The 25741-nt window shown below is 39.3% G+C and overlaps 1 protein-coding gene across 3 annotated transcripts in view; it reads right to left on the bottom strand.

The window, feature by feature from the left end:
• Positions 1-13233: 13233 nt before the first annotated feature.
• Positions 13234-25741, bottom strand: part of DIAPH2 (diaphanous related formin 2) — a 941635-nt gene continuing 929127 nt past the window's right edge. For all 3 annotated transcript variants that reach the window (XM_061409121.1, XM_061409122.1, XM_061409123.1), the window contains one exon: positions 13234-19110. In XM_061409121.1, the coding sequence (XP_061265105.1) occupies positions 19046-19110 (65 nt within the window). In that variant the 3' untranslated portion in view covers positions 13234-19045. The remainder of the gene's footprint in view (positions 19111-25741) is intronic.

Below are 25741 nucleotides of genomic sequence, written 5' to 3'. Positions count from 1 at the left end.
ATGATCCTTTGTATTTCTATGTTGTCTGTTGTGATCTCTCCATTTTCGTTTCTAATTTTGTTGATTTGATTTTTCTCCCTTTGTTTCTTGATGAGTCTGGCTAATGGTTTGTCAATTTTATTTATCCTTTCAAAGAACCAGCTTTTGGTTTTGTTGATTTTTGCTATGGTCTCTTTTGTTTCTTTTGCATTTATTTCTGCTCTAATTTTTAAGATTTCTTTCCTTCTACTAACCCTGGGGTTCTTCATTTCTTCCTTTTCTAGTTGCTTTAGGTGTAGAGTTAGGTTATTTATTTGACTTTTTTCTTGTTTCTTGAGGTGTGCCTGTATTGCTATGAACTTTCCCCTTAGGACTGCTTTTACCGTGTCCCACAGGTTTTGGGCTGTTGTGTTTTCATTTTCATTCGTTTCTATGCAAATTTTGATTTCTTTTTTGATTTCTTCTGTGATTTGTTGGTTATTCAGCAGCGTGTTGTTCAGCCTCCATATGTTGGAATTTTTAATAGTTTTTCTCCTGTAATTGAGATCTAATCTTACTGCATTGTGGTCAGAAAAAATGCTTGGAATGATTTCTATTTTTTTGAATTTACCAAGGCTAGCTTTATGGCCCAGGATGTGATCTATCCTGGAGAAGGTTCCATGTGCGCTTGAGAAAAAGGTGAAATTCATTGTTTTGGGATGAAATGACCTATAGATATCAATTAGGTCTAACTGGTCTATTGTATCGTTTAAAGTTTGTGTTTCCTTGTTAATTTTCTGTTTAGTTGATCTATCCATAGGTGTAAGTGGGGTATTAAAGTCTCCCACTATTATTGTGTTATTGTTAATTTCTCCTTTCATACTTGTTAGCATTTGTCTTACGTACTGTGGTGCTCCCGTGTTGGGTGCATATATGTTTATAATTGTTATATCTTCTTCTTGGATTGATCCTTTGATCATTATGTAGTGACCTTCTTTGTCTCTTTTCACCGCCTTTGTTTTAAAGTCTATTTTATCTGATATGAGTATTGCTACTCCTGCTTTCTTTTGGTCCCTATTTGCATGGAAAATCTTTTTCCAGCCCTTCACTTTCAGTCTGTATGTGTCCCCTGTTTTGAGGTGGGTCTCTTGTAGACAACATATGTAGGGGTCTTGTTTTTGTATCCATTCAGCCAGTCTTTGTCTTTTGGTTGGGGCATTCAACCCATTCACATTTAAGGTAATTACTGATAAGTATGTTCCCGTTGCCATTTACTTTATTGTTTTGGGTTCGAGTTTATACACCGTTTTTGTGTTTCCTGTCTAGAGAATATCCTTTAGTATTTGTTGGAGAGCTGGTTTGGTGGTGCAGAATTCTCTCAGCTTTTGCTTGTCTGAAAAGCTTTTGATTTCTCCTTCATACTTGAATGAGATCCTTGCTGGGTACAATAATCTGGGCTGTAGGTTATTTTCTTTCATCATTTTAAGTATGTCTTGCCATTCCCTCCTGGCTTGAAGAGTTTCTATTGAAAGATCAGCTGTTATCCTTATGGGGATTCCCTTGTGTGTTATTTGTTGTTTTTCCCTTGCTGCTTTTAATATTTGTTCTTTGTGTTTGATCTTTGTTAATTTGATTAATATGTGTCTTGGGGTGTTTCTCCTTGGGTTTATCCTGTTTGGGACTCTCTGGGTTTCTTGGACTTCGGTGATTATTTCCTTCCCCATTTTAGGGAAGTTTTCCACTATTATCTCCTCAAGTATTTTCTCATGGTCTTTCTTTTTGTCTTCTTCTTCTGGAACCCCTATGATTCGAATGTTGTAGCGTTTAATATTGTCCTGGAGGTCTCTGAGATTGTCCTCATTTCTTTTAATTCGTTTTTCTTTTATCCTCTCTGATTCATTTATTTCTACCATTCTATCTTCTAATTCACTAATCCTGTCTTCTGCCTCTGTTATTCTACTATTTGTTGCCTCTAGAGTGTTTTTAATTTCACTTATTGCATTATTCATTATATATTGACTCTTTTTTATTTCTTCTAGGTCCTTGTTAAACCTTTCTTGCATCTTCTCAATCCTTGTCTCCAGGCTATTTATCTGTGATTCCATTTTAGTTTCAAGATTTTGGATCAATTTCACTATCATTATTCGGAATTCTTTATCAGGTAGATTCCCTATCTCTTCCTCTTTTGTTTGGTTTGGTGGGCATTTATCCTGTTCCTTTATCTGCTGAGTATTCCTCTGTCTCTTCATCTTGTTTAAATTGCTGAGTTTGGGGTGTCCTTTCTGTATTCTGGCAGTTTGTGGAGTTCTCTTTATTATGGCGTTTCCTCACTGTGTGTGGGTTTGTACAGGTGGCTTGTCAAGGTTTCCTCGTTAGGGAAGCTTGTGTCGGTGTTCTGGTGGGTGGAGCTGTATTTCTTCTCTCTGGAGTGCAATGAAATGTCCAGTAATGAGTTATGAGATGTCTATAGTTTTGGGGTGACTTTGGGCAGCCTGTATCTTGAAGCTCAGGACTGTGTTCCTTTGTTGCTGGAGAATTTGCTTGGTATGTCTTGCCCTGGAACTTATTGGCCCTTGTGTGGTGCTTGGTTTCAGTGTCGGTATGGAGGCATTTGATGAGCTCCTATCAATGAATGTTCCTTGGAGTCAGGAGTTCCCTGGAGTCAGGGTTTGGACTTAAGTCTCCTGCTTCCGATTATCGGTCTTATTTTTACAGTAGTTTCAAAACTTCTCCTTCTATACAGCACCATTGATAAAACATCTACATTAAAAATGATAAGTTTCTCTACAGTGAGGGTCACTCAGAGAGGTTCACAGGGTTACATGGAGAAGAGAAGAGGGAGGAGGGAGTTAGAGGTGACCCAAATGAGATGAGGTGAATCAATAGTGGAGAGAGTGGGCTAGCCAGTAGTCACTTCCTTATGTGCACTCCACAACTGGACCACTCAGAGATGTTCACGGGGTTATACAGAGAAGAGAAGAAGGAGGAAGGTAACAGAGGTGGCCAGAAGGATAAAAGGGGGGAATGAAAAGGAGGGAGACAGATCCAGCCAGTAATCAGTTCCCTAAGTGTTCTCCACCGTCTGGAACACACAGAAATTCACAGAGTTGGGTAGAGTAGAGAGGGGTTAGGGAGGAGACACAGGCGACCTGGTGGAGAAAAAGGAGGGTCCAAAGGGAGAGAGAGCAGTCAAGCCAGTAATCTCACTCCCTAGTGAAAAATGGGTCCTGAAGATTGGGTCCTTAAAGGTACAAAATTGGTAACAAATACATAAAAGCAAAAATTAAAAATCTAGAGTAGAGTTTGGAATTTCAAAAATACGATGTTAAAGAAAAGAAGAAGGAAAAGAAAGAGAGAAAGAACGAACAAACAAAAACAAACAAGGTCGCGAAAATTATAAAGAAAGTACAGGTACAAAATTGATAACTAATACCAGAAAGCGAAAATTAAAAATCTAGAGTAGAGTTTGGAATTTCAAAAATACGATGTTAAAGAAAAGAAGAAGGAAAAGAAGGAGAGAAAGAACGAACAAACAAAAACAAACAAGGTCGTGAAAATTATAAAGAAAGTACAGGTACAAAATTGATAACTAATACCAGAGAGCGAAAATTAAAAATCTAGAGTAGAGTTTGGAATTTCAAAAATACAATGTTAAAGAAAAGAAGAAGGAAAAGAAAGAGAGAAAAAATGAACAAACAAAAACAAACAAGGTCGCGAAAATTATAAAGAAAGTACAGGTACAAAATTGATAACTAATACCAGAAAGCAAAAATTAAAAATCTAGAGTAGAGTTTGGAATTTCAAAAATACAATGTTAAAAAAAAAAAAAAAGAAGAAGAAGAAGAAGAAAAATAAAGAGAGAAAACAAACAAACAAATACGAACAATGTCACAAAAATTATAAAGAAAATACAGGTACAAAATTGATATCAAATACCAAAAAGCATAAATTGAAAATCTAGAGTAAAGTTTGGAATTTCAGATATACAATGTTATATAAAAGAAGAAGAGAAAGAAACAGAGAAGAAGAAGAAAAAAAAAATCACAGAAATTATATAAAAAAAAACTATAGGTACAAAATTGATAACATATACCAAAAAGCGAAAATTAAAAATCTAGAGTAGAGTTTGGAATTTCAAAAATACAATGTTAAAGAAAAGAAGAAAAAAAACAAAAACCAACAACAACAAAAAAAAACAACAAGGTCAAAAAATTATAGAATATATATATATGAAGTTTGCTGAAGAAGAAAAAAATAGGGTCTTTTTTTTTTTTTTTTGCAGAGTAATAGGTTATAAAAGTGAAAATTAAAGGAACAATAGGGGACTTAAATTTTTTTTTTTTAATTAAAAAAAAAAAAGAAAGAATGATCCTAAAAATAATAAAAATATATCTAGGACTTTTTTGTTTCTTTTTTTGTGGGTGTTGTGGGTTCAGTTCATTTTTGGCTAGTTCCTTGGTCAGATTTATATTTCTCAAGATCTATAGGCCCCTTCCTATGTAGTCCGTAGTAACCACAGGGTTTTGATCTATTGCCTGTAGCTTCCAAGGCGTTTCCCTCTGTTATATCTTCTTCTGTTTGCTAGTCTCTTCAGTATCTGGTTTCCGCCCTGACTCAAAGGGCACGGTGGAGGACACTTTTTTTTTTTTTTTTTTTTAGGCTTACTTGTTCAGTCGCGCTGTGGGGAGGGAGGGAGGGAGGGTGCAAACAAATAACACTGGCGTGGGCTCGCAGTGCCTCAGCCACCCTGGGTCTGCCCCCGCTCACGGCGCGTGTAGCCTCCCTGTCCACACTGCTCGGACTCTAGGTTGTTCCGCCGGGAACAATCCGAGGCTGGCCCTGGGCTGCATGCACCTCCCAGGTCCAAGCCGCTCAGGTTCAGGCACTCGGGTAGTCCTCAGAGGCGCAGACTCAGTTGGGCCTGCGTTTTGTACTCTTCCCAGGTCCGAGCGCCAATTTGCTCTTCCCAGGCGAGCGCCAATGCTGCGACTTATCGCCTCCCCGCCACTCGGTTATCTGGATGTAAAACCGGCGCACCTTCTCAGGCAGATGTTGACCGTCCAGACCCCCAAGAAGTTTTAGTTAGCAAAGAAGCCTGCTTACAATTTTATAGATAATGTCTCTCTGGGGCTGCGATTGCCCCCTTCCGGCTCTGGCTGCCTGTCACCGGAGGGGGAAGATCTGCAGCCGGCTATCTCTGTTCAGTCCTTTGTTCCGTGCGCGGGCCTGGCGGTCTTAGGTTAGGGCTGGCTTTTCACGTGGTAGGTATCCCACAGTCTGGTTTGCTAGCCCAAATTATTTCGCTCAGATAGCGCTCAGGGTATTCAGGCCAGATTCTTACTCTCAGCGATGCAGCCCACGCCGCGCCTCCCTGCCCAGCCCCGATTCGCTAATGGCGGATGCAGGCGTCTGCGCTGCTTCTCTGCTGGGGGAGTTACCGTAGGGCTCGCAATCTGCGAGTTTTAAATTGTTTATCTATTTTTTCTCCCTGTTATGTTGCCCTCTGTGCTTCCAAAGCTCGGCACAGATTCGGCAGTGAGAAGGTTTCCTGATGTTTGGAAACTTCTCTCTTTTTAAGATTCCCTTCCCGGGACGGAACTCCGTCCCTCCCTCTTTTGTCTCTTTTTTTTTGTTTTTAATATTTTTTCCTACCTCCTTTCGAAGAGTTGGGTTGCTTTTCTGGGTGCCTGATGTCCTCTGCCGGCATTCAGAAGTTGTTTTGTGGAATTTACTCGACGTTTAAATGCTCTTTTGATGAATTTGTGGGGGAGAAAGTGTTCTCCCCGTCCTACTCCTCCGCCATCTTGGCTCCTCCCCCTTCAGTTGTTTTAAACATCCTTTTTAGAAATGAGGAAGCTGAGACCATGGAAGTTAAGTAAAATGTCAAAAATCTCTTAGTAAAGGGGAGAGGAGGAACTCAGACAAGCACCATGGTACACAGCGTGATTGCTTCCAGGTATTAATATTTCCTCCCTATTAGAGAGAGTGTGTCTGTCTCCTGTCATGAGCCATGCCAAACTAATGTGGGCTTGGTCATAGAACTTGCTTTGGCCCATGGAACGTGGGCCAAAGTGACCTCTGTCACCTATAATCAGAAGCTTTAACAGTCATGACATGGTTCAGTCTTTTGTGCTCTCTTTCCTCTGCAGTAAGAATGGTATGTCCCAAAGAAGGGCTCCTCCTTCATTTGAGATCCTGGAATAAGGAAGGTGTATGAAGGAAACAGAGAAGGCAATGGCACCCCACTCCAGTACTCTTGCTTGGAAAATCCCATGGACAGAGCACCCTGGTGGGCTGCAATCCATGGGGTCGCTAAGAGTCAGACACAACTTCACTTTCACTTTTCACTTTCATGCATTGGAGAAGGAAATGGCAACCCACTCCAATGTTCTTGCTTGGAGAATCCCAGGGATGGGGGAGCCTGGTGGGCTGCCATCTATGGGGTCGCACAGAGTCGGACACGCCTGAAGCGACTTAGCAGCATGAAGGAAACACAGCCACAGATGACCTGTAGCAGCTGCAGGGCCCTTTGCTATGGTAATTGAGCTTGAGGGATTGTTTGTAACTGTAGTACAAACTAGCCTAAGCTGACTTTGTGCTTTGTTTCCATTACACTGACTCTGCACAAATGCTTACTTTCAACTGGTTAACTTGTCATCCTTTCAGCCTTCAATTAAATGTCACTTTTTCAAAGGCTTTTCTTGACCACACAGTCTAATTTAGGCTCCCCTCCTAAGCATAAATCATTATTTTCTTTTATAGTATCTGCATTCTTTCCTTCTTAGGCATTTAATGCAATTGTCATAGGCATCATAGATTTGCTTATCATTGTCATGTTCCATTTGACTGTAAGCTCATGAAGACCTGAATCCCATCTATTTTTGCTCACTATTATAAAGCACCTGTCACAGTAGTTGCTCAATGGATATCTGTGGAATAAGTGATGAACTAATGAATAGCTTATTGTTATCCTGGTTGTTGGATCATAAACTGAAAAGGTAGGGGGATGCTGTGATTAGCGGAGATTAAGCTCCTAAAAAAACTCCTGGGTGCAAAGATCAGCAACTATTTTTTTATCCTTCTCTTTTAAGGAAACTTTGAAAGCAGTGGCATGTTTCAAAACCCTTAAAAACAGATTCACTTGCCAATAGACCTGTGGCCTGGCAGGCTTCCTGCCTAAGACCAGGGAAGCCTGTGGAAGCCCACAGAAAAACTAGAGGGGCTCCTTTGAAAGAAAAGAGGACTGTTGCCATAGAATGCTTAGTCATAGAGAGTAAAAAAGGTCACGTGCCCTTCTCCTTCTTAGTGGTTGTTGCAATTTAGTGAGAAGTGGAAAAGAGGGGGAGAGAAAGAGAGTGGGAAATAGAAATTATGGGCTGGGTATAGTGGATGCTTTTCTGGTCCAAAGCAAAGGAAAAAATAAGACCTACTTCCCTTCACTTTCATCTGCCAAGAGACCACTTAAGAGGTGGCTCTGGAGTGTATCCCACCAAGCTGGCAATTAAGAGTTTGAAGACTTTGTGTAAAACTTCCAGCCTCTTCATGACAGGGACATACATACATGCTCAGGTGGTAGGAGGGAGGAGGAAGCAACAGTTCTGTATTTTACCTCATGAAAGCTCTTGTGTTGAGAAACTCATAAGGTCCCACAGCTTGAGTTATGGATACATGCAGTGAAGGCTGAGGTTGAGGCTATAGTTTCAGTGGGTGGAGTCAATGACCCTTTCCTCCCAGGATGCTCATTAATCCTCTGACCCTAAGGGTCCTGCCTTCTGTGACTCCAGAACACACAGCCAGGGTAGGTTCCTTAGGCAGCACAGGAGAAGGAAAGCTTATGGGGATATACTGCACTTTTAAAAAGTAAAATAAATGTAATAAAAAGCATGCAGCATAATTGCCATGACTTATACCCCATGACATTTGATAATAACAAGGTTGGTACATTACAAATAAGTTCCACGTTTACAACTCTGCCTTGATATTTACACTTATTAAATTGTTTAGGGAGGTGGCTCCTGGCTGCTGGAAGCCCATATATAAAACATATTAGCATAATTGGAGTACAGCCAAATCCCCCAGTGTACATTGCAGATACTTGTTACAAGCTTGACCTTGGAGGGAAAGCCATCCTCCTTGTCTTCAATCAGTCATCAGCTCCTGAAAGTGTTCCTCTGAAATCTACTTCCAGTCATCCACATTTGGAGGAACTTGTCCTTGATGCTGACCTCAGGCAGGCTCTCAGTTCCCAGCACAATGATGAAGGCTGAGTTCTCACCTGGATGAGGAAATTAGCTATGGTAGTTTCTATGATTTTCCATTACCTGTACCAAACATTCCTTTTCATTTGTTTAATTTACTGAGAGTTGACACTATACATTAATTCATTGAGAAATTGCTTTGTGTAAAGGCCCAGAGATGAATGAGACAGTCATGGCCATCAAGAAACTTACACTTTAGTCAAGGGCACAGACAACTAACTCTAGTAGAAGGCAGAATGAAATAAAGGCCATAATAGGAGTATGAGCAAATTGCTGTGGGAGCATAGATAACACAATTTATTTTAATGAGGAAGGGAGAACTAAGGAAGGCTTCAGAAAGGCAGCACTGGTCCTTGAAGGATTAATAGAAAAAGTGTGAGGTTGGGCAGTGAGGTCATACCAGTCAGAGTAAACTTCATGTACATAAAATGGCATGAATGAAAATACACATTTGGGGATGTATATTTGTGTATATGTTTGTTTGTTTATCATTGGCAAGCTCCAATGATAAATCCAGTGTAGCATGGATGGAGGGATGGTGAAAGGGCTTGAAAATTACATTTGAGTCTGTTCCTGGAAACTCTGACACCTATAATAGTTTTGTTAATTAAAGGGAACAACGGAATTTTTTGAAGTGGATCAAGAATGGCATTTTAGGAAGCAATCTCTAGCAATGTGAAGGATGAGTTGAAGAGGTAAAAGACCAAAAACAGACAGACCAACATCTATGCCTGACTAGATATTATGGGAGTGAGAATAACACAAAGATGTTTCTGGTGTTTCTAGCCTTAGAGACTGGGAGAAGTGTATCACTCATAATGAGATGGGCAACCTGGAGAAAAGGATCACATTGCTGGAGGAGAACATATTTGGTTGGGAATATACTGAGCTTTGGGGCTTCCCCAGTGACTCAGTGATAAAGAATCCACCTGTCAATGCAGGAGACACAGGTTCAAAGATCCCCTGGAGGAGGAAATGGCAACCCACTCCAGTATTCTTCCTGGAGAAGAATGGACATTCTTCTGGAGATTCCAATGGACAGAGGAGCCTGGTGGGCTACAGTCCATGGGGTTGCAAAGAGTTGCACATGACTGAGCATGCACATACCACATATGAGTTTAGTGTGTGAGCTGTCTTTTAAAGAGGGAAGGTGATTCTGAGGTTCTGACGAGATCTCAGTCATCTGCTCATGGGAAATTGTCAAAGCCATGGATATGGCTACCACAACCCTGGTTGTGGGAGAATACAAATGAACACTGGGGCTACTGCCTATATTTAGCATTCATGTGAAGATAACCACTAATAAATAGGAGTGAAGAATTTTCTTGGTGGGAAAAGATAAGCCTAGGTGGACCTTGTGCCAAACTGAGGAAAAGTAAGCAGGATGAGGATAAAGGGAAATTCATAGGATTTGGCAATGAGGTGATCATGGTAGCCTTGAAGGAGAGAGATTCATGGGAAGGTTGCTATTGTGGTTTAATCAGGTAGAGGAGACTTCAGGATGCTCATAGACTAAGAGGAAATGAGGTGGAATAATGGATATGAAAAGTGAAAGTCCTTTCAAAAGTACAAAGCACCACACAATACAAGGTCACAGCAAGCCAGCTTTTTATCCCAGATGCTCTGGAGTTGAAAGGTCATTGATATCTAACAGATGTTTTGATTTTTATCATTATACTGAGTTCTGCTAAGGGGGCCTTATTCCTGACCCCTTTCATCTGTTTTCTCCCCTGCTCCCGCCCCCCAGCACCACCATGGTGACAGCTATTATATGTCATAGGTTATATGTCATTATATATATATATATATATATATATATATATGTAAAAAATTATGTGTCATAGATATGTCACTTAGCTATTATAGGTCATAGATTTCCAAAAAGTGTTTAAAGAGGAAATTCATAGTATTTGGTTATTTTCGATGTAATTCCCATTGTGATATTCAGGTTCCTGGAGGAAAACAAAGGGACAATAACACAAGATGTTTGTGGGGTGAAGGTGAGATGGAGCAGATTCAAAAACCAGGTCCCCTTCTAGAATAAAAAAAAAAATTAGCTAAAATAAAGCCATTCAGTGTCACATGTACCCAGCAGTTGAATGTATTCAGGAGGGAAGTCATGATTCTTGGAGTAGATAGGTATTTAGCGTAAAGGGAATAGACCTGAGTAGAGTTTAAAAGACTGAGAGATTTCTGAGAAAACAGTAGAATTTGCTGTCCTTTAAGCAAGTAATCATTGTTCAAGAAATTCTTAAATGTATGACTTAAAATATTAACCAGACACTTAAGAAGTCCTAGCTATGAACTAATTAAAGCTTTTCCCATAAATTATACTTCATTCAAATGCCTTTCTTTCCTGTAAGAGACCAAAGCTGAATCAGGATATTTTAATATTCACTCGATTTTTGTCAGTTTTTCCTTTCTTTGAACAGTCATTCAGTGTTTTTACTTTCAGTATTATTGAGAAGAAAAGAGAAGGGGTTGGAAAAGGGGAAAAGAAAGGGGAAAAGAAGGAAAGAAAAGAACATAGCCTAGAGAGCTTACCCTGGCCCTTATTATAAGGTCACTAAATATGTCCTTGTGTGGAACTGTTTTTTTCCTTTCTGCTCTATGTCTTCATGACTTGATGCTACTTGTATGTGAGGTTTGTATGAGCCATTCAACACCACCAATAATGGGGTCATTTCAAGTGTCAGAGCTGTAGCTGTGCATATCCATGGTATCACTGCAAAGATGAGCTTTTCTTCTTGTGTTCAATTTTTGTTGTTCTTGAAAGTAGCCCATCAGTCACTCGGGCCTGAAATCTTGGTGTCAGATTTGATATTTCTTTTCCTCATACCCTCAACATTTAATTGATTGCCAGTTATTGAGATGCTACTTGGGTCTGTCCCATTGATGCTATCCTAATGCAAGCCCTCATTAATTATCAAAAGTATTATTGCAAAAAGTGTTTTTCCAATTGCCTTCAACAAAGTTGGGCTTATGTGACCTCTTCCTGCTGTCTTACACACAGCTTCCAGTACCATCTTCCTGAAGTGCTCCATGTTCTTTCTTTCCTCAAAGAAGTGAAGCGTTAGTTGCTCAGTTGTGTCTAACTCTCAGCGACCCCATGGACTGTAGCCTGCCAGGCTTCTCTGTTCATGGAATTCTCCAAGCAAGAATACTGGAGTGGGTTACCATTCCCTTCTCCAGGGGAATCTTCCCAATCTCTCAGTATTTCCTGACATTTATAAAATCAAGCACAAATCACACAACCACTGCTGCCTTTCATGGACCTTACGCTCTATCCAACCTGAATTGTTTCACATTCTTTACATTTGCACATCTGCTCAAGCCTTCTCTCCTTCCTCACAAAAAAAAAAAAAAAAAATTAAGTTCCTTTAGCGAAGTAGAGAAGTTGAAGGTTTATTTTTAATATTTCTAATAATATGATAAGAGCTCTTGTGCTTTGCTCATACACATGAGAATAGATAGGGCCTGTATCTGTCCAGTTCACTGTTATGGTCTCAGAGCCTAGCACTGTGGTTTGCACACAGGAGGTGCTCATTAAATTTTGACTGAATGAATAAAAAGTTGACATGTCCAAATCTTACCTTTTAAATTTCATTTCAAATGCCACCAGTGCCCAAAAGTCTATGCCGATACCTGCTTTCCACCTCAATACCCACCTCATCTCATCTCTCTATAACATTGTTTTTTTCTGAACTTCCCTAGGCCTTATCTGTACCACTCTTATGACACTGATCGCTTTTTTTCCATCTTGAATTCCAGTTGTTTTTGTAATGTCCCATCTCCCATTAGACTGTGAGATCCCTGAAGGCAGAGCTGTGGGTTTAACTCATAATTGTGTCCGGAAAAGCAGTGTCCATTGAATGGGCACTCGATGATTAGAATAGCCACACTGGAGCCTTTAGCGAAGTAGAGAAGTTGAAGATTTATTATTAATATTTCTAATAATATGATAAGAGCTCTTGTGCTTTACTCATATACATCAAAAGGTAAAAATATTGTTTGCACCTAAGCCAAAATATAGGTAAGAATACTGGCTGAACTTCTATTAGACAAGATATAAGGGCATCATGGCTAAAGTCTGAATTCTGGGTAATCTCCAAGAACTAGGAACAAAGTCATAATTTGTACATTTCATGAATTTGTAAGTTGTTTTTTCCTGAAATGGATACTAACGATAATAATATTTTATTTGTGGCTATTGGGACTCTAGACATCTAAATAAATTCAGTCTGTAAATGGGCTCTTTGGCTTTTGCTTTCTTTTTACTATAAATCAAAATTATGTACCGTGTTACATGCATTGCATATATATCAATTTCCAGATTTCCATTTTGCTTTGAGCTCAAATTCCCCTAGTTGTGGATACTCAGGTTTTCAGACTCCCTGCAAAGGAGTTTGCCTACTTGGGTCAATGCGGGAGAAAAAACTAATATCTTTGAGTCCTGGAGGAAACCATTCCAAGGGAAACAATGGTCTTGCCAGGTACTTTGGACCATATCATTTACAGACCTGGTTATTACCTTGTCCAACCATTCATCTTCAAGTCAGCCCACCTATGATGAGAGATCCTTTTGAAAGCCCTCCAGAGAATAATTATCTACAATCCTTTATTTCTAATTCCAGATTTTTACCCCTCTGAGCATTTGAAGCCCATTTACTTTCATTGTATAATAAAGGTTAAAAACCCTCCTCTGTAGAAACAGTTTCTCTGGAGGATGTAAATCACCCTTCTGACTTTTCTGCACTTTTAAGGTGTGCAAACATCTCTCCACTACTCTGACAAGAAGTGCTCAAGAATACTTAGAGAAAATTTTATGATTCCCACAGGTATGTGTGTCTTTGAATATATCCCATGATTTCTACCTGACCAGGTCCATATAGAAATACTTTGGTACTTTTGTTAAGTTGAAGCTTCTCCTTCTGGAGTATTCTTACATCCTGCCTTTATACTTCAGTTGGTACCTTTTCACCCATCCTTGATATTAATTATCATAGGCAGTAAAACATTTGTGTAATCTTAGCTTTATTGAATAAGTAAGTATGCATTACAGATAGATTGCAAGTCATTCTTGGTCCTGCAAAGAGACAGGCATTTATTGTGAGGCAAAATGAGAACATGAATCCATTGTTCTGCTACTGAAATACTTCTACTGACTGTCTTGGTATGGGCACAATCTCCCTCAGCATCCATTCAAATAGGCTTTCCTGTCACCTCTCCTTTCAGTTAAGGGATTCACGATATCTAAAATAAACTTATAAAGAACACTTCTGTATCAGAGGTAGCTTTATACCTACATTATTAATCATAGAAAATATTTGGTCAAAGACTCCATAAAAGGGGCAGAAAAGATACACCAGAGCTCATAGTTGGAACTAATTATTTTTTCAAGCTAATTTGCTGTAGTAAGAAAAGTATCAACTGAATTTTAGAATAGACTGTTCAGCCATTTAACATCAAAGCATGCAGTAGCCTGTGCATACAATGGCTTTTAGAGACAACACTGAATTGGACTTGAGCACCAAGGATGCATTTTAAAAAGTGAAAAGTACATTTATGTGCACTAACTAGTGTTGTGAGCTGAATGGTGACTCCCCAAAGATACGTCCACGTCCCAATTCTTAGAACCTTTGATGTTAACTTATTTGGGAAAAGCGTCTTCACAGATGTAATTAAGTGAAGGATCTTGAGATGAGGAGATTATGTATAAGCTGATGGGCCTTAAATGCCTTCACAAGTATCTTTGTAAGAAAGTGGTAGAGGTAGATTAGATATACAGAGGGAAAGGTGATATGAAGATAGAGGAGAGAGAGGCTTGGTCACAAGTCAAGGAATGATGACAGTCACAAACTGAGAGAAGCAAGGAAGGTTTCTCCTAGAAGCTCCAGAGGGAGTACAGCCCTTGCCAAGACCTCAGTTTAGGACTTCTGGCCTCCCAAACAGTAAGAGAATAAATGCCTTGTTTTAAGTGATCACATTTGGAATACTCTGTTACAGCAACCACAGCAACAAAATACAGATTTGGGTACCAGGAAGTCAGGGACTGCTATAACAAATACTTAAAAATGTAGAAGTGGCTTTGGAATTACGTCATGTGTAGAGGTGGGAAGAATATTGATGTATATGATAGAAAAAGCATAGGTTGCTTTAAACAGACTGTTGGGAAGAATGTGAATGTTAAAGGTGCTTCTCATGAGGGCTCAGAAGGAGCTGAAGAACATTTTATTGAAAACTAGAGGAAAGGTGATCTTTATTATATACTGGAAAAAAAGCTTATCCAGATTGTCTCCAACCGTCTTGTGGAAAGTAGATCTGTAAGTGACAAATTTGGGTATTTAGCTGAGGAAATGTGAGAGCAAAGCATGGGAGGTATGGTCTAGATTTTTCTTGAGCTTATAGTAAAATATAAGAGAAAGGGATAAATTGAAGAAAGAACTGGTGAGCAGAAAGGAACCAGCACTTGATAATTCAGGAAATTCTTTACCTATTCAGATTGCAAAAGATGCTAAAATGAAGAGATTCACTGTTAGGATAGCGGGCTCTGGAGATAAAGCCAAGACTAGGCAACCTTTGGCTGGTGCTGTAGAGATTAGGCATTGACTCACTGATCCACTCATTCATCTGGATAAAAGCCAGGAATAGAGGTGGCATTATCTGGCAAAGATCTGTGAGGACTCTCTTGCCTCTCTATTAAATCAATATGATATTCATAAGGAGCCCCAAAGTTTTTTTAAAAAGTTATACCAGTAGAAACAGTTCCATCTTGGTCTGAAAGGGACAGAGACAGGACAAAATGAGAGAAGGCTGTCAGACGACCAAAACTTTACAGGCAAGAAACAGGCTGATTAAGCTGTAACAGATACTACCCTTTGATAGAAAAGATCAACTCTAGGGCAGAGCTGCAGACCTAAAGGGTGCAACCCTGAGACAAGGAGGATTATTGTCAAGCCTTGAAACCTAAGGGGATTCTGAGAACAGAACTGAAGCTCAGGCACTTGGCTGAGGTCACAAGACATGGTGCTCAGACCTGTGTCCTGTGCTGTGCTTAGTTGCTCAGTCGTGTCTCACTCTTGGCGACCCCATGAACTGTAGCCCTGCAGGCTCCTCTGTCCATGGGATTCTCCAGGCAAGAATACTGGAGTGGGTTGCCATGCCCTCCTCCAGAAGATCTTCCCAACTAGGGAGCAACCTTTCCAACCCAGGTGTCCTGCATTTACCATCTGAGCCACCAGGGAAAGGGAGTCTGCTGGGCCAAATTCTGAAACTCATCAGGACAAGGAACTCATTTCTATGTTTGTTCCATTTTTTTCCTTTTGGAATAGGAATGTCTATAACTATTATCACATGCCTATCCTATTGCTGCATTTTGGAAGCAGGAGCCTTGTTGAGGTCATGTTTCACTGATTCACAGATGCAAAGGAATTTTGCCCTAGGGTTCTGACCTGTTGCTGATTTAGATGATCTAGATGAGATTTGGGACTTTTGAAATGATGATGTTTGGATAAGAGTTTAAACTTTAGGTTTGAGACTTTGGGGAATATTAGGGTAGGGTGAATATATTTTGCACAGGGGACAGACATAAATTTGGGGGTCCAGAAGGCAGACTGTAGTGGGCTAAAGGTCACCTCCAAAAAGATATGTCCATATTTTAATCCCCAGAACCTTTGAAGGTTACCTTATTTGGAATTAAATTTAGGCTCTTCATATGAAATTATCCTGGATTATCTCAGTGGGCTTGAAATTACAACAAAAGTGTCCTTATAAGAGAGCCATAGGGAGATTAAGTACACAGATCAGAAGGTACTGTGAAGACAGAGCAGACAGAGAGATGTGGCCATAACCCAAGGAATGCCAATAGCCACCCAAAGTTGGAAGAGACAAGGGAAAATTTTCCTCTAGAGCCTCTGGAGGGAGCATGGCCCTGGATTTTGGACATCTGGCCACAACAACCATGAGAGAATAAATTTTTGATATGTTAGGTCACCTAGTTTGTGGTAATTTATTACAGCAGCCAAAGGAATCTAATACAACTAGTAAACATTTTAAAGGGTTTTGCACTATTAAAAAACACTGAAGAAAATCTGTATAAATTGTGTGTGTATGTGCTTAGTCGCTCAGTCATGTCTGACTCTTTGCAACCCCCATGGACTGTAGCCCACCAGGCTCCTATGTCCATGGGATTTTCCAGGCAAGAACACTGGAGTGGGAAGCCATTGCCTTCTCCAGGGCAGCAGGAGAAATTGAACCCAGGTCTCCTGTACTGCAGGTGGATTCTTTACCATCAGAGCCACCTGGGAAGCTCAAAGAGTGGTTTTGCTCTCAACCCCATGGACTGTAGCCCACCAGACTCCTCTGTCCATGGAATTCTCCAGGCAAGATTACTGGAATGCATAGCCATTCCCTTCTCCAGGAGATCTTTCTGACCCAGAGATGGAACCCAGGTCTCTTGCACTGCAGGCAGATTCTTTATCATCTTAGCCACCAGGGAAGGTGCTTCTCAATTATGGCAGTAATAAACCAAATAAAAGATTTAGTATAATTTGGCTCTATACACTCTGTACTAAAAATGTCATTATGCATTTTTTTCTGGTGATAATTTTCAACCCAAAACAAACTACAAATGGCTAGGGCAGGATCATTATAAATCTGGGAAGCAAACCCTTTAATTGAGTTATCAGAACTTCATGAAAGACCCTGAAAGGTCTCAATGTTTGTGAAAAGTGTGTAGGATTACTCTAAATACAAATATATAATTTATCAATAACTGTACTTTTTTTCCCCCACAAACTAAAAAATAAGGCAAGTTCACATCTGGAAAAGGTGATATGCAACAGTATTTCTACCTTGACTAGCTTGATAATATAGCATGGGAAATGTCCCAAAATATTAGTCAGGGTGAATGTTTCAAAATATCATTTTCCTACAGTCTGAAAAACTATCAAAAGACTCAAAGAAGCCATACAATGAAGATTTCAGAAAAGACTTTGTGAAGTTAAAAATATGTTAAGTATTTACATAAATTAGTAGAACCTAAGTGTTTGTTGTTGTTACTGTTACAAAACAGCATGTGAAATTGATATATCCCTTAAACTTCTTTGTGTGTGTGCATATGTGTGTGTCTTAAGACAGGATAAAATTGTAAAATCTCAGATTCTATTACTGTTTTTGATTTCTCTATTGTAGCATCTTCAGAGCTTTGCAAAGGATAAGACCTAAGTAAGAATGAACTGGAGGAAAAGGCAGCAGTTTGAATGATTATACATCTGTATAAAAGAAACTGTGAGCTATTGGTCACTTGTTTTCATTATCTCAGGTAGTGATTTGCCAAGCCAGTCATTTGTTCTTTCTGAATATCTATAATGTGCTTTAGAGGAAGTAGAAATAGGATTTTCTATATAAGAAATATACCTATAAGAAAACTTTCACAATAATCATAATCATCTGCATGGATTAGTCTTAAAATTATACTCCAGAGAAGTTATACTACATTCTTTCAATGCATTTTAAAAAGTAATAGACAAGTTAAGTATGACTTTTCCTCTCTCATCTATTTAAGAAAAATGTAGAGCCTGGTTTTTCCTCCTAGAGTTGTTTTGGCAGCATTTAAATGATTTGTTAATATAATAAGGTAAGTTAAGTATGATGATGATTGAGAAGTTCAGTTAGTCACTGGGATGTGGAATTATTGTAGCAGGATTATAAATATCTACACATATATAAAGTATATCATTTTTCTTCTTCAGATCACCACGGCAGAATGGGAAAGGGGGAGGAAAGAGGCAGATAAGACAACTGACATATCAGAGAGTTTTATGCTGCCTCCTGCAGAGAGAAATCTTTTTCCTCTCAGGTCTCTTAGAACTCTATTCCCTGCCTTCAAGGGGGTCGTGGGAGTAAGAAGCAATAGAGAGAAGAAAGAAACCATGGAGAACAGGGATCAATATTTACCTTTAAAAATCTAAATAAAGGTAACAGAATTTGCAGGTTCAACTCTAGCATAAACATTAAAATGTGAGGTTTTTCTCAAAAATAGCCATACAAAGTATTTGTATAAAGTAGATATATGTGTATACTTATAAAATACCTCTTTAAATAAAGTTTAAATTACTTTCTCTAACCACTTCTGTTAAACTTTGGTTTATTTTTAGCAATGATAAGTGCCTGCAATATCATGCTGAAACTCTAGATTAATGTTAAGTTTAATTTCAGCCAAAGCAGATGAATCCATCAACTTTCACTTGAGATTAGATTCTAAATAACTTGAAGGGGATGAAGTAGTACATTTTCTGAGATTCCAAGATGGCTTCTTTTACAGAGTGTGCAATATCAGTGCCTTTCCAAACCATTAACACACATACTTTTCACTGGTCTTTTACTTTTCTATTTAACAGCAATCAGTAGACATTAATGAATTCTTTCTTTTCTCTTTTCTTCCTTTTTTTTTGGGAGGGTGGTGTGTGACAAAATTTGAGTAACATTATACATTTTTGACAGACTGAATGGTTTTGAATGCCTTTAGAACTCTTCAATTTCTTACATTTTCCATCATCACCGTCAGGTCACACACAATAACAAATAATACACATCTTCACACTAAAATGAAATGCATGTTTTAAAATCCTGGCAATTGTGTTTGTGTTAGTATAACTGTGGGAGGAGTCTTACAATAGCTTTATATATGCACATTATTTCATCCAGCTTAGCTTGATCTTTGCAGAAATGTACTTATTTCCTCTCCATCCCTTGAGAGTAGGTTTTGTTCTTCTCAAACTGTATGATTTTGTTTACTTAAATATTTTCTTATTCTTTGGCATCAGGAATCACTTAGATGAGATACCTCCATTGTGGCGAGACCGTGACCTTTCCAAAGGTACTCGTCTGTTGTCTGTAAGACAAAGAGAAAAGAGAACCAAAAACATGGTGAGCTTTAGATCTCAGCTATTGCATGATGTCAGGTTGAGAGAGGTTTTCAAACAGTCCTAAAAAATTAATCCAAATGAATATGTAAATAAGTAACATGAAGCTCAGATCTGAGGAGTTCATGCTGTAGCTCCCAGGCTGACTTCAAGAGTCTGAAATAGCATTAAATGACTTTTCTTGGTAAGTGAAATCAGAGTGATAAAAGCAGTGGAAGAATTCTCTCAAGCACAGTCCCTTTGGAAATAGCAGGCGACAACAAAATTCCTTGGTAAAGATGTTAAATTGAAAGGATCTATGTACAGTGCCTTTTGTTGGAAAGCACTTCAATTCCCCAAGAATTTTCAACCTGTATGTTGGCTACCTCTAGAGGACACCAGTGTGGGCAGAGCTGAAAAAGAGTTTTTTTTTTTTTTTTTTTACAATGATTGCAATATGTGGCAATCAAATCAGCTACCAAGTCTTTGCTTGATTGTGTGATGTAAACAAATTCAATACATTATATAGTCATTATGGGAATGAATAATGAATAGGTCCCATTCCCCTCACCTATCACAGGAAAAATAATCACTGTAGAGAGAACTGTTGGCACAAAGCTTGGAAAGCAAAGTTTAAAAGCATTGAAAGTTGCTGAAAATAGTTTTAGCTTTAATAGGAAAAAGGTTTATAGCTCTGCATTGTGGTGATCACTACTATGTTATTATCACCTCTGTTTTATGCTCAGCTTAAATGCAATTGATGTGGGTGAAAATCCCCTTCTGACAGAAGCATAATATACTTAGATTCTCTATTTAGAATGAGACTAGGTTCCTAGAAATAATCACAACCACCAGCACTTACATAAATGCTAACACTTTACACTCGTTAATTTGCTAATTCATACAACATCCCCGGGAGGTAAACCCATTTCATTCTATCCTATTATCTCTGCTTTAGTGATGAAGGTTACACAGCAAATCAATGGTATGATGGGGCTTATAATGCAAAGTTAATGCCTAAATGACAAGGCTGCTTTATTCAGAGGTAGATGTTGGGGCCTCCCAAGCTCCTATTCATTTCCTCCCTAAGATGATGATCTCAGTCTCAGTTCAGTCTTTCAGTCTTGTCTGACTCTTTGCAACCCCATGGACTGCAGCACTCCAGGCCTCCCTGTCCATCACCCTAACTCCAGGAGTATACTCAAACTCATGTCCATTGAGTCATTGATGCCATCCAACTAACTCATCCTCTGTCATCCCCTTCACCTCCCACCTTCAATCTTTCCCACCATCAGGGTCCTTTCCAATGAGTCAGTTCTTCACATCAGGTGGCCAAAGTACTGGAGTTTCAGCTTCAGCATCAGTCCTTCCAATGAATATTCAGGACTGATTTCCTTTAGGATGGACAGGTTGGATCTCCTTGCAGTCCAAGGGACTCGCAAGAGTCTTCTCCAACACCACAGTTCAAAAGCATCAATTCTTCGGCGCTCAGCTTTCTTTATAGTCCAACTCTCACATCCATACATGACCACTGGAAAAACCATAGCTTTGACTAGATGGACCTCTGTTGGCAAAGTGATGTCTCTGCTTTTTAATATTCTGTCTAGGTTGGTCATAGCTTCTTTCCAGGGAGCAAGCGTCTTTTAATTTCATGGCTGTAGTTACCATCTGCAGTGATTTTGGAGCCAAAACCCAAAAAATAAAGTCTCTCACTGTTTCCCCATCTATTTGTGATGAAGTGATGGAACCAGATGCCATGATCTTAGTTTTCTGAATGTTGAGTTTTAAGCCAACTTTTTCACTTTCCTCTTTCACTTTCATCAAGAGGTTCTGTAGTTCTTTGCTTTCTGCCGTAAGGGTGGTGTCACCTGCATATCTAACGTTATTGATATTTCTCCCGGCAATCTTGATTTCAGCTTGTGCTTCTTCCAGCCCAGCATTTCTCATGATGCACTCTGCATATGAGTTAAATAAGCAGGGTGACAATATATAGCCTTGATGCACTCCTTTCCGGATTTGGAACCAGTCTGTTGTTCCATGTCCAGTTCTAACTGTTGCTTCCTGATCTGCCTACAGATTTGTCAAGAGGCAGGTCAGGTGGTCTGGTATTCCCATCTCTTGAAGAATTTTCCACAGTTTGTTGTGATCCACACAAAGGCTTTGGCATAATCAATAAAACAGAAGTAGATGTTTTTCTGGAACTCTGTTGTTTTGGATGTTGGCAATTTGAGAGAGAAGATGATGACACCCTGGAATATATCCTGCCTCTCCTATGGGGAGGATGGACTGTGAGAAATGTTGAGGTCTTGCCATGGAACTTTTCTCATCTGTGTTTCTTGATGAGAAACACATCATCAGTGTTTCTTGAGTGATTCCGGGTAGTCTGTGGTCAGTACATAGAGCAAAGATAACTGGCCGCAATGACCTTGGCCTCATTAATACCATGGTATGAGTGTACTGTCCTTTATCGAGCTCATCTTTGCATGAAATGTTCCTTTGGTATCTCTGATTTTCTTGAAGAGATCCCTAGTCTTTCCCATTCTGTTGTTTTCCTCTATTTCTTTGCATTGATCGCTGAAGAAGGCTTTCTTATCTCTTCTTGCTATTCTTTGGAACTCTGCATTCAGATGTTTATAGCTTTCCTTTTCTCCTTTGCTTTTTGCTTCTCTTCTTTTCACAGCTATTTGTAAGGCCTCCCCAGACAGCCATTTTGCTTTTTTGCATTTCTTTTCTATGGGATGGTCTTGATCCCTGTCTCCTGTACAATGTCATGAACCTCATTCCATAGTTCATCAGGCACTCTATCTATCAGATCTAGGCCCTTATATCTATTTCTCACTACAGTGGAAAAGATGAGCTCGATAAAGGACAGAAATGGTATGGACCTAACAGAAGCAGAAGATATTAAGAAGAGATGGCAAGAATACATAGAAGAACTGTACAAAAAAGACCTTCACGACCCAGATAATCACGATGGTGTGATCACTGACCTAGAGCCAGACATCCTGGAATGTGAAGTCAAGTGGGCCTTAGAAAACATCACTATGAACAAAGCTAGTGGAGGTGATGGAATTCCAGTTGAGCTACTCCAAATCCTGAAAGATGATACTGTGAAAGTGCTGCACTAAATATGCCAGCAAATTTGGAAAACTCAGCAGTGGCCACAGGACTGGAAAAGGTCAGTTTTCATTCCAATCCCAAAGAAAGGCAATGCCAAAGAATGCTCAAACTACCGCACAATTGCACTCATCTCACACGCTAGTAAAGTAATGCTTAAAATTCTCCAAGCCAGGCTTCAGCAATATGTGAACCGTGAACTTCCTGATGTTCAAGCTGGTTTTAGAAAAGGCAGAGGAACCAGAGATCAAGTTGCCAACATCCGCTGGATCATAGAAAAAGCAAGAGAGTTCCAGAAAAACATCTACTTCTGCTTTATTGACTATGCCAAAGCCTTTGACTGTATGGATCATAATAAACTGTGGAAAATTCTTCAACAGATGGGAATACCAGACCACCTGATCTGCCTCTTGAGAAATTTATATGCAGGTCAGGAAGCAACAGTTAGAACTGGACATGGAACAACAGACTGGTTCCAAATAGGAAAAGGAATTCGTCAAGGCTGTATATTGTCACCCTGCTTATTTAACTTATATGCAGAGTACATCATGAGAAATGCTGGACTGGAAGAAACACAAGCTGGAATCAAGATTGCCGGGAGAAATATCAATAACCTCAGATATGCAGATGACACCACCCTTATGGCAGAAAGTGAAAGAGGAACTCAAAAGCCTCTTGATAAAAGTGAAAGTGGAGAGTGAAAAAGTTGGCTTAAAGCTCAACATTCAGAAAACGAAGGTCATGGCATCCGGTCTCACCACTTCATGGGAAATAGATCGGGAAACAGTGGAAACAGTGTCAGACTTTATTTTTCTGGGCTTCAAAATCACTACAGATGGTGACTGCAGCCATGAAATTAAAAGACGCTTACTCCTTGGAAGGAAAGTTATGACCAACCTAGATAGCATATTCAAAAGCAGAGACATTACTATGCCAACAAAGGTTCATCTAGTCAAGGCTATGGTTTTTCCTGCGGTCATGTATGGATGTGAGAGTTGGACTGTGAAGAAGGCTGAGCACCGAAGAATTGATGGTTTTGAACTGTGGTGTTGGAGAAGACTCTTGAGAGTCCCTTGGACTGCAAGGAGATCCAACCAGTCCATTGTGAAGGAGATCAGCTTTGGGATTTCTTTGGAGGGAATGATGCTAAAGCTGAAGCTCCAGTACTTTGGCCACCTCATGCGAAGAGTTGACTCATTGGAAGAGACTCTGATGCTGGGAGTGATTGGGGGCAGGAAGAGAAGGGGACGACAGAGGATGAGATGGCTGGATGGCATCATTGACTCGATGGACGTGAGTCTGAGTGAACTCCGGGAGTTGGTGATGGACAGGGAGGCCTGGCGTGCTGCGATTCATGGGGTCGAAAAGAGTCTGACACGACTGAGCGACTGATCTGATCTGATCTGATCAGTGTACTGAGCCAAACAGCCATACGCTTAAAGTGCCTTATAATGCATTATTATCACTGAGAAGTGAGAAAGAAAGAGATATTTTTTCTATTCAGAGATATATCTGAGTGATGGATTATTTGGGTATCCTTTTAAAGATACCATTAAAAATTCCATTATTTAATTTGTGATACCAATCACAATCCACTAAAATTGTAAAGATAACATTTTGAGATAAAGGGCTTATTACTTAGATGTCACTGATTCACATACAGGTTGGTTTGGGACTTTTTAGAAGACATTTACAAATGAGATTGTAATATGATGGTTACCATTGAATTGCTAGCATTTAAGTGCTCAGTGTTAAAGCTATCAGATATGAGAATGATGGTGGCATTCACAGAAGATTGTCCCAGCTGGAAAAAAGGCTTGTGCCTTGGTAATCCCACACACGAAGGTCAACTGGCATTCACGTTCAGTCCAGGACTGCTATTGGTACCCCATACCACCGTTCACTGCCCACTGGATTCAAGAAAAGCACCACATGCAAAAACCTAGCCTTGCAGAAGTAAATGATGTCAGGATTCACATCAAACTGAAGCTTTATTGGTAGCATCTGATGTGAGAAAATAAACTTTCAAGTCAAAATGAACTGAGAAAAGGACATTAAAGCTTTTGGAAGGCAGGATAAACATTGGTTCACAGCCCAAATGCAGCTCTTGGCATACACACAAGAGAATTATTCTACAGTTCTTCCCTTCCTTTCTCTTTATCTCCCTCTCTCCCTTCCTTCTCTGTCTCTGTCTCTCTTTAAATATTTTTGGTACTTAATTGGTCCCTATGTTTATGAGATAATTATAAGTAGAAGCAATTCTGTAAAGGTCATTACTTGTATTTTTGAAATGTCAACCTCCAACATTGTTTATGAAAAAATGACTCTAGAAATAATGGCAGCAATGACTGATCTGGGTTTCTGTGATTTATTTACAATTCTCTGTGTTTATGTTAAAACTATTCTAGGTACAAAATATATGTTTATACTCTAGACTTGTATGGATCAGCGCAGAAGTGCAATTTAGAGGATAATGTTATATATATATATATATAAAATATGAATATATATCAATACAAACATTCATCTCTTTTCACATTCTAATAGCTTACAATCTAATGGTAGCAAATTTTCATACCTAGATTCATGTTTTCTTTGAGGCAAAGATTGAGAATCATCAAATTTTTATTTATTAAAAAAATTATTTATTTATTTGGCTGCATGGGATCTTCAGAGACCTATTTCCCTGACCAGGGATTGAACCTGGGTCTCCTGCACTGGGAGCATGGAGTCTTGGCCACTGGACCACCAAGGAAGTTCCAAGAATCATTGAATTTTTAAAAATACAACTAAATACTAATGAGTAATAGTGTTCTGATCCTGATGAGGTCAAGACACATACTTGGCATCAAATTTATGAGAAAAGAGCAAATGCTAGTTATTACTGCTGTCAGAGGTGATTGTGAGAGTGCCTGAATTTCCTATTTAGAAACATAGGTGAAGGAGGCAGGTGCCTGTGTGATATGATTTGAGAACTCCAGGAGACCCAGACTGAACCAAATTCACTTTTCAACCCAATCTTATTCTCCCAACACTACTAATACTAGAACTGTTTAGATGGAAAAAAAAAATAGGAGTCTCTCTTCCAGTCAATAGTTTAGAAAATATGTATTTACCTGCGGTGATGGGGAGGGCTTTGTTAATCAGTAGTGGTTTCCCTTTCCAATTTGCCTTGTTGTATTTTTGGAAATCAAAGAAAGGAAGATGGGGGGAAGCATCAATCTATGTGTGTTTACTTGTTGGGCATAATGTGCAATGAGATACAGGAAAACATTATATTAGAGGCTGAGGGAACATGATTTGTCATAATCTTCCTCTGTTTCCATTTTCTGAATGTACGAGGTAACATATGAATAAGCAAGCCTAGAGAATCTAATGTATCCTCATGGTCTAAGAATTCATTAAGGGATTCTATTGTTTGTAAACACAAAGATTAATGCTATATAGAACCTGAGATGTCAGTCCCAAGATGTACCCTCTAAATCCACCAGAGTTGGGCATGCA

Source organism: Bos javanicus, chromosome X (assembly GCF_032452875.1).
Source record: "Bos javanicus breed banteng chromosome X, ARS-OSU_banteng_1.0, whole genome shotgun sequence".
NCBI classification, from domain to species: domain Eukaryota; kingdom Metazoa; phylum Chordata; class Mammalia; order Artiodactyla; family Bovidae; genus Bos; species Bos javanicus.
This window is presented reverse-complemented; position numbering and strand designations above follow the sequence as displayed.